We start from the raw sequence: 13,922 nt of genomic DNA, 5'->3' as shown, positions 1-13,922 counted from the left end.
TTAATTCCGGCAGGATTCTGACCCAGCTCTAGATCAGCTCTGAATTTCGCATTCACCCCTCCATACCATATTTATGGTGTTTTTTAACGATCAATTTTATTCTTTTATCTTGGGGGTGCATTTGTCTCTGGAAATACATTCCAACTGAGTTTCTCTTTGCTCTGCAGAAGGAAGTACTTGGAGAAAAGTTGTTCCAACTTGGAAGAGTACTTCTAGGTAACAGATGCCCGGTCTCCTGGCGTGAAGGAACAATTGCATTATTACCTCTCTGTAGTTGGAGATAAATGAGATTTATCCTCTTTGGGGCAAGGCAGGTATAATTTACTACCAGATAATAAAAGGTAAAATTCCTGGTAAGGAACAAGGTTGGGCTGTGCAGTGACACGTGCTGCTGGAGAACTTAAGTCTGACATGGGTGCCGAAGTTACTCTTCATTTCTGAGTTATTACCTGGTATGAAACCAGTCCCATGTATAAAGGAGACAAATGTCAGCCTCTTCCCTACCTGATGTTCGGCAGCTACTAATGAAATACTTCAGTCGGCAGGAAGGGGGGATGTTCACAGCTAGCTGGAAACTAAACCGAGTTCTGCCGCTTCGATGACTGGTTTCACTCCCAGATCCTCCAGCTCAGGGCCGGCACCTTCTGCAAATCCTTGTGGGTGGGAATGCTGGGTACCAATTACTGTTCTCCCAATTATTTAGGCTGCTCCTTCTTGTCGCCACCTGAGTGACAGAGTCAGAACAGAGATTACCCAAAGGCGCAAGTGCTGGTTTGTCTTAGTGCCACCATCAGCTAAATTTGAGCTCTCTGCCCAGTATCCGTGGCTCGGTTCACCTCAGGTCTCTGGCATTGCTTCTTAAAATTGCCCTTCTTCCACTTATATTTAAAAAACTGAAAATTGTTCTGTTTTTGAGGATAGTCACACAGTTCCACCTCCAAATGGAGTTTTGTGAAATGAGGCCATTTCCAAGAAAAAAAAAAATTTCCATTTAAAATACTTGGGGCTGTGTTTTCTTGCTCATGTTTGCAGGTGCTTTTATTAAAAGACTGCTACGAGCAGTGTCATGTATGTACGCAGCCTCAGATTTGACTGAAATGAAATTGTGACAATTTATGGAAAAGCATTTTGTGAGAAAACATTCACAGCTACGTAGCCTTAGAAACTAGAGAGTTAGAGTTGGAGCTCCGAGAGTGGCTATGAATATGGAGAGCCGGGAGTTGGAATAATCGCAAGGGAGGCAACTGCACCAGCCAGGATGAAAGATGAGAGTTTCAGCAGAAAATTGATCAAGATAACGAAGCAGAGGGAAGATGTCTTGTGACAGCAGCTGGATTTGTAGCATCTAGCCTCAAATAGGAGCATGAAACATAAGTTTGCTTGGAGGGGAGAAAAAATCAATCAGAAGATTTCACATAGGATTGTGAGACTATAGAAAGCTCCAAGACGCCCTGGAACGCTGCACCATTTGCCCTAATCGGAGGGTGAGTCAGCACTCAATTATGTTCAGGCAATTTTATATTCAGTTTGCTACGCGTTGGCGACAAAGCAATTTAGATAATATGGTCATATAGCAGAATCACCTTCTTTACAAATCTGAGTTACATTAGCTACAATAAAAAGTATGTCACTCTGAGTGCTCGTTTTCCAGCATATAAGATAATCATCATGTGGCATCAAGAAGAAATTTCCTCCTCCCATTGCCAAACTCAATGTAATTCTGCAACACGGCTGGTTTATCCCCTCTTCTGAAGCTGTTAGTTACGGCTGCTCTTGAGACTAGACAGATCCACCGCTGCGTACAGATACTGTCCGAAGTCTTGCACATCAATAATAGCGTATGAGATAATAGCTCCTGGTTTGTGTATTCAGGAGATGACATTCTGTTATAATGAAGCGGGTTATATATATGTGGGTACGTGAGGGTTGCTCAGTCCGTCCATCTCATGGTAAAGGCCTGTGGCCTGCGAAACAGAAGAATCTGTGTCCTCCCCCTGCTGCTGCTGTAGTGGCGAGTCCCAAGAGTAGTGCCCTGGGGGACTCCAAGGTGTGGCTCCAGATTTACACAGCGTTTTGCCATCAGTTCAGGAAAGATGTTATGCTAATCTGACCTTTTGCTTAATCTTTTAAGGCACGTATTATATTATTTTGGAGCAATTATACCTTTAGGAATCAGAAGTTGGAGAGGAAATGAGTGATTTACTATGCTTTGAATCAACGATTTAAACTGAATGATCATGTCAATGCCAGTGACAGATTCAATCTTCCGTGAACTACTCCTTATATGAACAGGATACATGAACTGTGTTAAAAACAGAATGCACAAACTGTGTTAAGATCCGCCTTGTATGTCTGAGGAGCAAACGCAGAGCTTGAATCTTCATTCCTCTCCATTATTCCTGTCACCATGACTCGATGGACTTTAATAAGAGTTGAATTAGGGCCAGATCTGGAGCGCAGCAAACTCGAAGAGAAATTTCCATTGGCTTTTTTTTTCCACAGGTCAAACCTTCAGCTGTCATAAGCTGGCATCTTTCCACTTAACCAGCTCTTCGTGTCTGCACAAATACAGAGTCACTAGGTTTCTGTTCAACAGAAAAGAAGCACCCTTGGTTTTTTATTAATGTGAAGATACTTTCCAATGATCTTCCTCTTGTGAGAATGATTTTCAGACTGTATTCATCAAGACACTGACATTTGAACTCGTTTCATTTTGAAGTCACCATCATTCACATTGTCACAGCTTGGCAGTGCAGGTTAACTTGGCGCTTCTCAAATTAACGCTCTCAGACCCAGTATCAATACCTGTAACCTTTGGCTTTCCTAAATGTGCTATTCTGCTTGTCACCTAGTAGTCACTAACTAAACTCTCAAAGCCCTGAGCAAGTACTGGGCTCTGCATAAAACCCTGTTACTGATAGGAACAGTATTGCAGAAAGGCATGAGGAACGCAGTCCACGGCCACACACGCCAGGAAAAAAAAAAAGATTGCTTATCAGCTGAAAGCTTAAAATCCGGATGGTAGCTTACTGAGCTGTACTGCTCTCGGTTGCTCTAAATTCTCAGTCAACAACCAGGTAAGGTCTTCTAGGGATGTTAAAATTATATTTTGTTCTGATCTTATTGCAAAAATTGAGGCATCTTCCAAGTGCTTCGTTATGATAAATTGACGATGTGGGAAACATTGGCACAAGAAGTAATCCTTCCAGCTGTTTAGAAAGCAGCTTTCTGTTGCTTTAAAACTGTTTATGAATCACTATTTGGAATGAGCGTAGTAAAGCATTTGAAGCTGATTAGCTAAGAAGTTACATGGCTATCAGCTAGGACAGCCCTAACCTCATAATTTTATCTGTTAGTAGATACCGTGGAACTAACTGACATTGAAATGGCAGAATCCCAGCGCAGAGGTGAACTCGAGGAAAAAATTATATTGGATTTTAATAAAACTTTCCTCAAAGGTCAACCTCTCTAAGGTATAAAATCAATCTTCCTTCCTTCTTCTTCAGCCCATTTATTCATAGCTATAGAAAATTCTGATACTCATTAAATATTTCCCATTTTCTCCCCCACCAACTTATTACAGTATCTATCTACCTGTGACCATTATTTTTCTTGGCATTTTTATTTAGATTCTTTATGCTTCATTTCACTCTTTTGACCAGGCCTTCTCGGGATCTGTACCCCATTCTCAAAATGTCACTTATCAGGCTCCTCTTCAAGAATAGATCCTGCCTCACACCAGCTTCAGGACAAAATAACTTTTCACTTATCCTTGAAGGTGGCTGAAACTTTGGGCAGAGCAAAGTTTTCGTGCAAAGCCTTTATTCAAGGGTGTCAGGTTTCTCCTGTTTTTATTCTTCCTTCTTACCCAGGAACTGCCTCCTGTGTCTTGCTCAGGACTCCAGTAACCTTTGCCAAGTAAGCTATAACATCAGTACATGCCACTTAGGAGAGAATGATGTCCTTGTAAGCTCTAAGGTCCTGCAGATCAGTCCCCTTTGCTGATTATTGGCCCGGTAAAATCTTTTTTTCTTTTTTTTTTCTTTTTTTTTTTTTTTTTAAGAAGAATCACTAATGTCTAAGGAAGTACCAGCTTAGAGGGTTTTTTGCAGAGCGTACTGACTGCACAAAGCGGTAGATACCCAGATCCGAAAACTGCTTCTCAGTCCTTGCCATATAAGCTCCAGCTCTTGATAGCCAAGTTTCTAAAATCCTGGCATCACCGTAGCCACTAACCTCACATACTGTAATGGCAGAGGAACTTTGGTTGCTGGCGTTCGGCTTGGCCGGCCTCGCTGGGCTGTGTGGGGCAGGCCAGCCCCAGCGCATCTCCTGAGACCCGGTACCTGGGCTTTCTGGGCTTCCAGGAGGGGATGCAGGATGCTGGGCTGCTCTCGCACTCACAGCCCCTCACCGCTGTACCCTCTGTACCCGCTTTTACCACGGTATTTCCCTCCTTCCACTTCAAAGGCCATTTCTCCCCTTCTGTGGCAGGATTAACTGTATCCCTGTCAAGACGGCTAGACATTTATCTAACCGCCAGGTCCTCCTTCCCCCAGCCCTTCCCTGCAAGCTCCCACATCCCCAGGACACTAATCCCATTCCTCTGAATTCCTCAGCCCCCTGCGCTGCAGAGGAACAAGTCCGGGCACAGCCTGGGTTGCTGTGGAGCCACGCAGCAGTTTGCAGCAAGTCGCTGACTCTGGCTGTTTGCCCTGGGGGGAAAAAGGCTGCAAAGAGGAGTTGGCGCACACATCCTGCCATAGGGGCGCTTAACGTGGCATAGAAAGCTGCTCCTGGTCGGAGGTAACCGTTTGCCCCCTTGACGCAATGAGAGGCGCGCTTGGGGCTCTCCTAGAAGATGACCTGGGACGATGCTCCATGAGCGTCTCTGTTCTGGCTGAATCCTCTTCTTGGTGACTGGCAAAACAACATTACGTACAAGCTAATTTTGTGGTTCCCATCTAAAAAAAAAAATCTCTGTGGTCAGAGAACCCCTGAAGCTGGGCAACATCTGAAAGGTATATGCACCCTCTATAATCCGTAGTTATGGAAAGATCACTGCTTAAGTTGGTAAAGTGAAATGTAAGAGAATCTATACTACATTCCACAGCCATTGTTAAGATATAGGCTGGAGAGCAGCCAGGCTTGGTTGCTCACACTGATAGATGATGGGGAAAAGGAACACACATTAAAATCAGCAAACGGATAAAACTGGGCTAGAGAGGGATGAACACAATGGGAAAAGCTTTCCATTTTTTTCAAAATCAAAGCCCAGACTCCCACGCTAAAAGGACTGTGTTCCTAAATAGGAAAATGTCAAAAAAGAGACTGTACTATATTGGGGAACGTACGTGACAAAGCTTTATGTCCACCGTCAGGATAAATATTACATATTCCGTAAGGAACAGCAACATTCATTTAGTAGAGACAATGAAAAGGACAAAGATGGGAGGTGGAAATTCTGAGCCTTGCTTTCTACTGCTCTTAAATTCTTGTCCATGTAGACATAGATCAGTAAAAATTTTCTGAGATCTTTTTAATTCCTTCAAACAACTTTTAGGATTAATAAACTGTATTTTGGTTTTAGATATTGTATTGGTCAATAAATAATACTGATTTAGGTTTTAAAAGAGTGCTATCAGTTATTTTAGGAACCAAATTTAGATTGCTTTAGTAGAGAAACGAAGGTCCCTTTGTAGAGACTTTATAGTAGAGACTGTAGAGACTATGCAGAGACCATATAGTCTCCACAAGGTCTTGCAGAGATGCAGGTCTCTGACAACGCAGAGATCTTGGCTCTAGAGATTAGGCTGCAGGGAGCCAGCCTGTAGAAATTGTGGTTTGGTTTCTGGTGATGGCTGTCGTGCTGGCCAGCATCGCAGGATATGGCTACGAACAGGGGATGAGATCAAAGCCCTTCTCGTTTCATATAGATTAAGAAAGTCTTCTTCCTTCTAACCTAACTCCTGCCTCCCTGGCATGCTCTGAAATACTTCTGTTGATTTGCTCTGCTGGGGAGAAAAATTGTCAAGGTTTGTCAGGAAAGACAAGAACATATGTTTTTTTCTTTTCTTTTAAGATTAATCTTTCAGTGGAATAGAATTGGCAACATGAGTAAAATTTTGCTGCCGGAGTTTTTATTTTGTATTGATTCCATTTTTAAAGATTTTTCTAGCAGGGAGAGGTAGACATTTTGTTATTGCTGTGTATTAATCAAAAGGACTGGAAGATACTGCAGGCCCTATTCTGACCTCTTTGTGGATCAAAAAGCCAGCTGAGGTTTTAAGAATACAAGTGATCCTGGATTAGGCTTTGGTTTTAGGTGCTAATAATTTAACGCTGCTGCAGTTCGGCCGCCTATTTCTCATGTGTTATATGTGGACGACATAATGATCTCTGCAGTTGAAAAGTCAGAATTTTCAGACAACCGAGAATAAATGGCACCTTTCATTGGGCCGCTAGAAGCAGGCTTGATTCTTGCTGACCCAAAGAGGTTATTCTTAGGGCAATCACCTGTCTTTAACGTTTGACATTGGATTTGTTCAATAGCATGCAATTTTAGCATTGACTGCATTAGAAGCTTCTTTTACATAAGCCACAGAAAAGTACATCACCATTTTTACAGCTTTAAAGGATCCCACGGCCGCCTTGATTATAAATGTATTAGCTCTGTGTATTTAATTCAGTTCCTAATGCTTCTCATGTAGCGTTAAAGCCATTTAAAAGAAAGTCTCTGCTTTTACCTTTCATTTTATTTTTTTTTTAGCAACTCAGCAGCACAGTTATTCGGTTTGTAAAGCTTCTTAGGAAATCTCACCTGAAAACATTGATCTACAGAGTTGTGCAGTTTTTCCCACTTCAAAGGGAAATCTGCTGCTGCTGCTACCCCAGTCGGCGCAGAACCGAGCACAGCAACATGTTGAACTGCTCCCTGACACAGCTGCTGTCATCTGCCAATTTGCTCGGTGTGTGTTGTGCCAGGGAGATTTCTAAATTCTAATTTAAAAAAAAATAAGTATTTGTCTTTTCACCTTATCTCTTTCAGTAGTTATTTCACATCATCTCTTAAGTTTCATGGTAAAAGTAATGGCAACTCGTTCAAAACAAAGCAATCCAAGGCTCTCGCCTGGGTTCCCAGCTGCGCCACAGCCGTTCTCAGTAGTCTCCCAGCTCTGATGCTTATAATCCTCATACTTCAGTTTTCACTTCGGGGTGCACGGTGATAGCGTATGACCCAATTTTCACTGAAGGCCCCCGCAGCCCTTTTTTGGTTAAAAACAAATGAAAAATGGGGGGGGGGGGGGGAATCATAACTATTTTGAGTCTGAGTTAAGATTTTCAAGTTGTTTGCAATATTGCAATCCTAGTAGCATCAACATTGACACATCTGAATAAAAAGTATGTGTTTTACCACGGATTAGGCCTTCTAGCAGAAAGTTCCAGCTGTGGAAAATCCCAAATACCACCCTCGCTACCCTCTTTTCCCCAACATTTCGGTTTTCAGGCTCCTGCCTCCCAGAGAGTCTCACATATACTCTCAGCTCCGAAGGGTTAAAGTCTTGGCATTTCTTCTGACTGGCATTTCCAAATCTCTCCTGGGGCCCATGCTGCGCTTATGCCAAAATGCTTTATTATTACACAAACACAGAGCAAGAGGAAGGGAAAGAAAAGCAAAAATCCTCCGCCGTTTCTCCTCCAAAGCCCCATCCCGTGCTCCGCTTCGAAGCGAGCCGCCCCAACCCCGACCCTGCAACACCCAGAAGTGGTATTTAAGGGGCAAAACCAGGGATGCTTTAACGAACCGAGGGCCCGGCTCTCTCGCCACCGGGCCTGGTCTCAGCCCAAACGCCTCCTGAGCCCGGGCTCAGCCTGGGCTCAGCCCTGCCCCGCCTTACAACCAGGCCGGGCCCAGGCCGGGCCCACGCCGGGCCCGGTGCCCCCGGCTCAGCGCCCCCCGCCCGGGCCGGGCCGCCCGACCGCCCCCACCCCGTCCCGCCGGCCCTGAGGCGGCGGCTGCGCCCTTCCCCCTCCACCCCCACCCTGGGTAACTTTTTTTCCCCCAAAAACTGGGGTTTGACGTCTTCCTCCTCGATACCGAGTGACCAATCAGGCGGCTCGCAGCGCGGGCAGGCAGCCAATCGGTCAGCGTTGCTACCTGGGGGGAGTATTTTTAGCCGCAGCGGCTGGGGGGAGGGGGGCGTGAGGGACCAGCCGGGCGGGGCTGGGCGTGGCAGGGCGTGGCGGGGGTGCGGCCCCTCGCCCCCTCCCGTGAGGGGCTGCCGGGCCCCCCACCTCCGGCCCCGCGGACTCTTGATGGCCGCCGCCCCCCCTCCCCCCCCGCGGCGGTCATGGGAGATGTAGTTCTAGCGCGGGCTCCCTCCCCCCCTTCCCTGCGGAGATGAGGGGCGCGAGGGCCGCGTTTGACGTAGGCAGTGACGCAACGGTGTTGTGAGGTGAGGAGCCAGCTGACGTAAGATCGGCCCCTCCACGCCGGGGTGGGGGAAGGGGAAGCAGCAGAGGGCCCCGCGCCGGGTGGGGCGGAGCCTGGCCGGTAGTGGGCGGGGTCAGGCCGGACGCTAGCCACTGGAGGGCGGGGTTGGTGGGCGCGGCCGGGCGGGGCGTGTGGGTGGGGCGAGGCGTGTGGGCGGGGCAAGGGAGGCGATATATAGGGGCGCGTCGGGCGGCGAGGCAGGAGCAGAAGGAGCCCGGCTGCGGCGGCGGAGCGCGCCGGTCGTGGGGGTGTGAGCAGCGCAGCCCTCCCCCCCTTTCCCTCCCCCCCCTTTTTTTTTCCAACCCTCCCCCCTCCCTTTTTTTTTTTTTTTTCTTCTCTCTTTCCTCTCCCCTCCCATCCGCGCCGAGGGAGCCGGCTCTCGGAGATGGGGGTCGGGTGCTGAGCCGCTCCCCGCCCCCCGCACTCACACCCCCGCCGGGATTGTTTGCACTACCCCCGCACACCCACCCGGGTGAGTACGGCTCGCCGAGGGCAGGGCGGGGTGTGCGGGGGGCGGCAGGCCCAGGGCTGACGGCGGCGGGGGGGGGTGGGGGGAAGGGGGCGCTGAGGCAGCCACCGCCCGGCCCCTCAGGCGGGGGGCTGAGGCGGGCGCGGCCCCCGTGAGAGGGGACCCGGGGCAGCCACCGCCCGGCCCCGGCGGCTGAGGCGGCCCCGGCCGTGAGGCGGGGGTGCCGGGGTGGGCACGTCCCGGCCGTGAGGCGGGCGGGCCGGGGTGCCGCGGCGGTCACGGCCCGGCGGGGAGGGGCAGGGCCGGAGGCGGGGGGGTGGGGGGTGGGGGTGCAGAAGGAGGGCGCGGGGGCTTGGGGGGGGGGGGGGAGCCGGGCTGTCGCGGGGGGGGGGTCCCTCCCAAGGCGGCCCCCGAACGGGAGGAGTGAGCGTTCCCGGCTGACTAATCGCGGCTGCCCGCGCCGGGCCTCCGCGGGCAGCGCCGGCTGCCCTTCCCCGGCACCCGGCCGCGAGCGGGGCGCCGCCGGGCCGCTGAGGAGAGGGGCCTGGCACCCCCCGCCCCGCCAGTCATCCCCCTTCCTCCTCTTCATCACGGGCTCAGAAAATGCTCTTCCTCCTGCTGCTGTTGCCGGAGCTCCCAGGGCTGTGAGCAGAAATCTAATGAGAGCCGACGGGCTGCTTATGTAACTGCCCACGCCGCGCCGGGCTCTGCCCGCAGCCGGGCTCCGCTGCGGGAGCGGCTGCGGGGCCCGGCGCCCGCGGAACGGTGTCCTCGTTAGATTTAAATAAAAAAAAAAAAAAAGTTTGAAATGATCAGGCTGATTTGTTTGATCAGCTGCTTGTTACCGCGGACCAGTTTTGGGGCTTAAAAAAAATGTATAGCGTCTGCCCGGTGCGCCTTGAAAGGATCATTTCATTCCTAAAGGACACAGAGGAAGGGAAACAAAACAGATGGATTAATAAATCATTTTTTAAATGCCCCTTTTAACCACCCAATCAGCCCTTCTGTACCGATTGTGTACCTTTTGTAAATACCTTCTGTTTGCCCTTGATCTTTTCCTTATCCCCACCCAGTGCTGATCCAGCAAACGTTTAAAGGTCGCCTTATCGTGCAAGCTTTCAAACTATTCCCATACCATTTTGGGGAGAACGCGAGTGGCTTGGAAATAGGGTTCCAGACTTTAAAAGGAGATTATTTGGAGCAAGAAATAATAATTCTAAAAAAGCATCGTATTCATATTGTTAAAGGATTTTGACACTGACTTTGATTTCTCTAATCTTCAGTGACAGCTACACTAAATTTTGTTCCTAGTGATGCAGTGCAGAAAAGCACGCTGTTAATTGAAATTCTCACTGGGCGTTTAACTTGAGCCAAGAAATACGTATTTTGTTTTGTTGGAACTTTTTGAACAAAGGTGTCTCCTGTGGGTGAGCACCTTTATGCTGAGGTACTGCAGAATTTTCTTTAGCAGTATGTGTGCTAATGCTTGATTCTTGTCCCTTCTCTAACTTTAGCTGATTTCTCTTTTGTCCTTTGTGAAGGAGTGGCGACCATATTTTATATTAAATATAAAATGGAGTCATGGAGAAGGGGGGAAGCAATCGCTTTTGAGGCTGTCAGAAGCCCTGTTGGCTCTAGTAACTTTTTGAAATCTGGACTATAGACAATGCAATATATGAATAGAGTATATATTAATATATGATATCTGATAATACAGACCATTTTGTAGAAAGGGTAGGATTTATGAATTAATGTAATAATTTCAGGGTCATTGCCACCCTTGTGACAGAAGATACATGCATCTATTTTGCATGCATTGGCTGCATTATCACTTTAGCTATTCCGAGGAAGAATTGTTGTATATGTACAGCGGACATTTTCTCTTCGGTTAGCACAGTTTCGCCAGTGCCCGGTTTATGCGGATGATTTGCTTGGGCTTTAAATGTTGCATAATTTTAGTTATTTGCGTGAAATCTTCTAAAGCAACCGTTAATATTTTTTTAGAATTCTGTAGCTTACAGTGCAGCCAATATGCTTGCAAACTTTAAAATTATAAATGACCCTTGGACTAAGACCTTTCAAGCTAAATTAATGTTCTGGTGCTAAATTTTGCAGCTGAGTACTATAAATCATCCGAATACGGGTTGGTAATTGAACCTTTGACAGGCCTGGCAGTTCTGTGATGTTTTAAAAATTATCCTTGCTGCTTTGTGAATAACTAAACGGCAAGCTCGTGTGATTTTGAAATGCCCCGTGCCGTATGTGTAAACACACGCCTGGTGCATCTTCTGCAGTACTGTTTGTAAGTCATACTGAACATCGTCGACATCCTCACCTTCCGCAGGCATGGACGTAAATAGCTCGATGCACATTTTTTGGCTTAAAAAGTAACCTGTTTTATACAGAAAGTGAAGCTGAAAGAATAGGCCTTGGAGCTTGATCTTACCCTTTCCTTATTTGGATGTGTTTGCTTTTGTTTTTTCTTAAAGGAACAAGAGCACTCAAGGTGAAGGATAATAATCAACTAGAATCAGCACTTTGAATGAAAGTTTGTTTCCCTGTGGCATCTTGAACACTTTCTTCTTCGGGTTTTGAAACAGACTTATAACTTTGTGGCATAGCAGCTATGCAGCTTGAAATCCAAGTAGCACTCAATTTTATTATTTCATATTTGTACAATAAGCTTCCCAGACGACGTGTCAACATTTTTGGTGAAGAGCTTGAAAGACTTCTTAAGAAGAAGTATGAAGGGCACTGGTATCCAGAAAAGCCATACAAAGGATCAGGGTTTAGATGTATACATATAGGGGAGAAAGTGGACCCGGTCATAGAACAAGCATCCAAAGAGAGTGGTTTGGACATTGATGATGTTCGTGGCAACTTGCCTCAGGATCTTAGTGTTTGGATTGACCCATTTGAGGTTTCATACCAAATCGGTGAAAAGGGACCAGTGAAAGTGCTTTATGTGGATGATAATGAAAATGGATGTGAGTTGGATAAGGAGATCAAGAACAGCTTTAACCCAGAGGCCCAGGTGTTCATGCCAATTAGTGACCCAGCATCTTCAGTGTCTAGTTCTCCTTCTCCTCCCTTTGGTCACTCTGCTGCTGTGAGCCCAACTTTCATGCCCCGCTCCACTCAGCCTTTAACCTTCACCACTGCCACATTTGCTGCCACCAAGTTTGGCTCGACCAAAATGAAGAATAGCGGCCGTGGCAACAAGGTCGCCCGCACCTCTCCCACCAACCTTGGCTTGAATGTCAATGACCTGTTGAAGCAGAAAGCCCTTTCCTCCTCCATGCACTCTCTCTACGGGCTTGGCTTAGGCAGTCAGCAGCAGCAACAACAACAGCAGAAGACTTCTGCCCTTTCTCCTAACGCAAAGGAGTTCATTTTCCCCAACATGCAGGGTCAAGGTAGTACCAGTAGCATCTTTCCTGGTGACAGCCCCCTTAACCTCGGTCCTCTCCAGTACAGTAATGCCTTTGATATGTTTGCAGCCTATGGAGGTCTAAATGAGAAGTCTTTTGTGGATGGCTTGAATTTTAGTTTAAACAACATGCAGTATTCTAACCAGCAATTCCAGCCAGTTATGGCTAACTAAAAATAAACCGAAAGTGAAATACAAGTAAATACTATTGTACAAGTTAAAATGCACGTACCCAAGGGTGTATCTTTTTTTCCACCTCTTGAGATTTTTTTTAAGGCTTGTAGTATGAATACATTCAAGCTTGGTTAGATAAATACAACATGCATCATTTTTTTTCATTTGCCAACCAAGCACAAAATTATTTTATACTGACTGTACATTACAAAAATATACTCTCAAAATATGGCCTCTTACAGTATTTAAGATATAGCAAGGACATGGCTAATTTTTTTCGTGTGTGTATATATATATGTACCCAAACGTATATGTATATATATATTAAAAAAATTGGCACTAATAGGTGGGTTTATTGGTCTTTTTCTAATTGTATAATTTAATTTAGTACAAAGTTTGTAAAATATCAGAGTATATATATTGTTTCTACAACATGGTATTGCATTTATATCTTTTTACTACAGTGATCTGTGACAGCTGCAGCAGCTTCATGTTGTATTTTTTTTACTGAAATTGTAAGATATCCATCTTAAAGACATCAATTCTAAAAAAAAAATAAAAAAGTTGTGTACAGAATATTCCTTAGTGGTGGAATTAAAATGTACGAAATATTTGCTTTTTTCAAAAGAAACACAAATTGTATTTTCTGTTAAAAGTTTAAAGATTTTTGCTATATATTATGGAAGAAAATGTAATCGTAAATATTAATTTTGTACCTACATTGTGCAATACTTGAAAAAAGGTATAAAAGTATTTTGAGTCAGTGTCTTACATGTTAAGAGGGACTGAAATAGTTTATATTAAGTTTGTATTAAAATTCTTTAAAATTAATTGACTGTTGTGGTCTGTGTTTTTACAGTTCTGCTGAAGATCAGAGCGCTGCGTTTATTGTGTTGTCAGTGCTAATGATGCAAAAAAGTCTGACTCAGTGCATCACAAAGGAGCGATGGAAAGGGTTGCTGTATTGATGCACCACAATAATGGGTTGCTTTACCTAAAATACTACTGACAAAGCACGTAGCCTGATTAAGTCCTTGCCTACAATTATTTGAGCAAACTTTCACTTGTTTACCATAACCGCAGCTCACTGAAGTCAGAAGGTAATTTTATTCTTTTTCCTTGACAGTTGAGACCATAAGCTGTGTGAATGTTGAGTTATTGTGCGGTAGGATGTATCTAGAAGAGGCTCAGGTGATTCAATGAAATCCACTTTCCGTGGCATCGGGATGGATTTGAACTACTCCCTCGAGGGGTCCTGGACCAACGCATCAGCGTTCTGTTTCTGTACGAGGGGGGTGACTAGCGCAGAAACTAGACTGAATAAAACCGCTAATTTGCAGTTTACTAAACCCATT

At 46.0% G+C, this 13,922-nt stretch overlaps 1 protein-coding gene across 1 annotated transcript; it reads left to right on the top strand.

The window, feature by feature from the left end:
- Positions 1 to 8,693: 8,693 nt before the first annotated feature.
- TOB1 (transducer of ERBB2, 1) lies at positions 8,694 to 13,398 on the top strand. The gene is made up of 2 exons (XM_075111032.1): positions 8,694 to 8,966; positions 11,453 to 13,398. Exon 2 carries the CDS (start codon positions 11,590 to 11,592, stop codon positions 12,565 to 12,567), a length of 978 nt encoding a protein of 325 aa, XP_074967133.1. The 5' UTR covers positions 8,694 to 8,966; positions 11,453 to 11,589; the 3' UTR covers positions 12,568 to 13,398.
- The last annotated feature ends 524 nt before the right edge of the window (positions 13,399 to 13,922 follow it).

Source organism: Phalacrocorax aristotelis, chromosome 16 (genome assembly GCF_949628215.1).
Source record: "Phalacrocorax aristotelis chromosome 16, bGulAri2.1, whole genome shotgun sequence".
NCBI classification, from domain to species: domain Eukaryota; kingdom Metazoa; phylum Chordata; class Aves; order Suliformes; family Phalacrocoracidae; genus Phalacrocorax; species Phalacrocorax aristotelis.
The sequence above is the reverse complement of the archived record's forward strand: the minus strand, read 5'-3'. Positions and strand labels throughout refer to the sequence as shown.